The sequence below is a fragment of the Sphaeroforma arctica genome (genome assembly GCF_001186125.1).
Source record: "Sphaeroforma arctica JP610 unplaced genomic scaffold supercont1.285, whole genome shotgun sequence".
Taxonomy (NCBI): Eukaryota; class Ichthyosporea; order Ichthyophonida; genus Sphaeroforma; species Sphaeroforma arctica.
This window is the reverse complement of record NW_014040273.1, coordinates 4,139-7,353: the sequence shown is the minus strand read 5'-3', so window position 1 is coordinate 7,353 and position 3,215 is coordinate 4,139. Positions and strand designations below refer to the sequence as shown.

General features: G+C 48.5%; 1 protein-coding gene across 1 annotated transcript; it reads right to left on the bottom strand.

The window, feature by feature from the left end:
• Nucleotides 1-68: 68 nt before the first annotated feature.
• SARC_04818 (hypothetical protein) lies at nucleotides 69-774 on the bottom strand (the record flags this gene model as incomplete). Its single annotated transcript, XM_014301325.1, has 2 exons — nucleotides 69-647; nucleotides 673-774. 2 exons carry the CDS (start codon nucleotides 772-774, stop codon nucleotides 69-71), a joined length of 681 nt encoding a protein of 226 aa, XP_014156800.1.
• Nucleotides 775-3,215: the final 2,441 nt, after the last annotated feature.

The following is a 3,215-nucleotide window of genomic DNA, read 5'->3' as shown; positions in this document are numbered from 1 at the left end:
AGTAAATACCTATGTGAGGTAAGTACAGTTTATTCACGGTGTTGGCAGAAATAAAATTGAATGTACTGCTAACATCCATATGTACCAATAGTCCCATACGTTCTCAAAACCCTGGACCATCGGACCCCGTCAAAAGGGGAGCTTTGTCGTCGAAGGGGTAACTGTTGCTGCTGTCTTCTTCCTATCCGGGTACTCATTGAGAGAATGCGCTTGCTTGTTACAGCCGTAGTAAGCAGTGTACTCCTTCTTAGGTTCCTAGGTGCCGGTGCCACTCCTGACGCCGAATACTGGTGCTTCTGGTCCGTAATTGCCTTAGGCGCGCCCAATGAAGCAGAGTGCAACGGCAGTGGTGAGCGCGATCGAGCATACGATCGTTGTTTGTCTATCTTTTCCTGATCTCTGCGGTCCTGACGGTCTCGCTTATCCTTACGATATTGCTCCTGGCTATACTGCCAAGTATTACGCTCGCTAATGTGAAGCCAATTCTTCTGAGCACGTTGCTTACGTTCGCGTTTGAGTTGGCTGTTGGCCACTCGATCCGACCGCTGGTCAGCATAGCCACCCAGTCGGTCATACAGCCTGCCTGCGTCCGAGCTCACACATTGACTTCGTCTGGGATAGGGACCACTTCTAGCGTGTATTTGTCCCTGCCGTGATTCACATTTGACGTACCAAATCGAGAGCACCAGAGAGGTCATTGAACTCGTCGATGGCCGTCAGTGAAGGTGCATTCAACGTGTCCTTGAAAATTTTGCAACCCCCCCCCCCTTCCATTTTGTCAACAGCATTGGTAAGTGGGTTAAAAACCTCTTCCTTAAACTAAGGGTGTGTCGCGGTGAAGAATATGAACTTCCGAGAGGTCGCATCCATCACTAAGATTAACAAGCGCATTGCTGAGCTGCCAGTCTTGCGATCAGCGTAGTGAAGCATTTTCACTACGCGCGCCTTCTCTTACAATACACAATGCTGGGCCACCGCGTAATATAGTTGGAACATGTCGCTGCCGATAGCTGTTGAGAGAAGGCACTCGTCACAGCCACAGCGGTAACCTTCTTAAATTTTGTTGCTCTAGCATTCTGTTGCTTCTGCTTGTCTAGCACTACTGCTGGTGTCGTTAGGGGAGGAAAGCCGGTCCCAATGTCCCAGAGAGAAATGACGCGAAATCCAACGTATGCATTTCTGCCATTTGAATAACGCATATGCCAATATGTGACGGGGCAACAGGGACATAAATTCCGTCAAGATGTCTGCATATAAACCACTGTTCTTCCGACAGTCAATAGCCAGCTTTCGCCGGGTTCGTGAGTTTGTCTTGTGGAGAATAACCGCAACATGTGTCCAGTATACGACGTACACTCGGGTGGATCTACTCCCTTTATTCTGGAGCAGCTGTTGTCAAGTCTCGAGTCGCCATTCGCGCCTCCAGGTGCGCCAAAGTGGCATGCAAAAGTTGGCCCTTGAAGGCTTCATATCTTTCCACTCCCGATCCCGTGAGGGGAACAAACAAAATACTAGGCATTGTAGATAATGAAAATGGAATGATTATTACCAGACCATTGAAGTAAGAAAATAGTAATAAAGATTAAAGGAGGAGTACTAGGGAGTACCCTGTGTTAATCAGAACGTAAGTTGCAATGAACACTCGCACGTTCACCGTAAAAGAGTCAGTAGTGTTGTCGTTACTCCTAGGGCTTGGTCCGAAAAGAAGAACCACAGGTACTGTTCAAGGCATACACAGCTACGCAGACTGCCGGCTATCGCGTATTAATATTCACATGTGTTATCTCTATCACATCGGTCTATTCGTGTGAGCGTTCTGACAGTTCGGTACTTTAGGAAGTCCGGTACACCTATGGTCTGGGGCCTCTTACACGGTCTCAAATTTTGCTTCAGAGTGGAAAACTAGTATTTCAAGAAAAACCACACACAAATGCTTCGTACTGTAAAGTCTACTACCGCATTTTTATAAATGTTCTGGATTGTTTTAATTATTGCAATATCTACCTTTACCAATTACTTATTCCATAATTTTAGATTTACGTTCACCTGTGCTTCTGATATTAGGAACTCGCTCTTTTTAAACAGCGGACATCCTAGTTCCGATGAGTACGATGAGGACAATACTATCCACTCCAAAATAAACATGAGCAGGCCTAGGGCGCATAATAGGTGTACCCCTTCTGCCCGACAGTTGACGACGAAGACGATAGGCGGCTGGCAACGCTCAGCCAAATCGATATCACCAGCCAGCTTCGCAGGCACGGACCCCAAGAGTGGGCCAACCGCACCTGAAGACAAAAAGGCGACGAGTGATGGGCATGTACCACATACATTCATCATGACTTTGTAGCCACAGGCGACGAGTGGATTTAGGACGTAGGTGTTCCGTGACGCAGCCTTCAACAAGCTCCGAGGTACAGACCCCAAGAGTGGACCAACCGCAGCCGACGCGCAAATAACCTCCGCGCGTTGCTTTTGGCACGGGCATCGAGTCGGCGTAACAACCATGCTCGTAGAACAAGGAGTGCATCTTCCCCGGTAAACAGACCTTGTCAATCGTATCGACATACCCAAACAGGCGCTGGAAGAGCTAGACAAGCCTGACATAGAAGACCAAGATCGGTAGGCAAACCAGTACCTCGAATCTCCGGGCTGCGGCAGCTTGCAAGAGAGGTTAACAAGTCGCAGGCAGAGCTCGCCGTGTTGGAGACTTTGATCGAGCGTCGTACTTACAAGCAGAAGCACAGAATCGTGAAGGTCGACACCATGAAGGGAAACCCCTAGCCAGGGTGCGTAGTCACGAATACCTGCCCCTGAAGTATCCCGAAACGATGTTCCCAAGTGGAAGACAAAGCTTAAGCAAGAGCCGTACAACGTCCCAACGGAAGGCAAGATGTTCGGACATGTGGCCGGCAAGCCGTGGGCCTCCGTAGTCCATTGTAGGAATGGGCTCAACCAGCTCTCGCTTGAGAACGAAAGTCAGGATAATCTCACTTTCTGGACCCTGGCGGGCAGCTCGCTCTCCCTTTTGGTACAATCGAATCGCATTGGTGATTTTAAGAGACATTGGATCGCCTCTTGGATGGAATACAAGGCATCAAGTAGTACACATATTGTCATTATTGTCATTACTTCTGGAAACGTGTCCGAGCATTGGGACGAGCTCATTTTTTTCTTTGAACGCTGCGACACGTACGACATTCAATTTAGCAGTA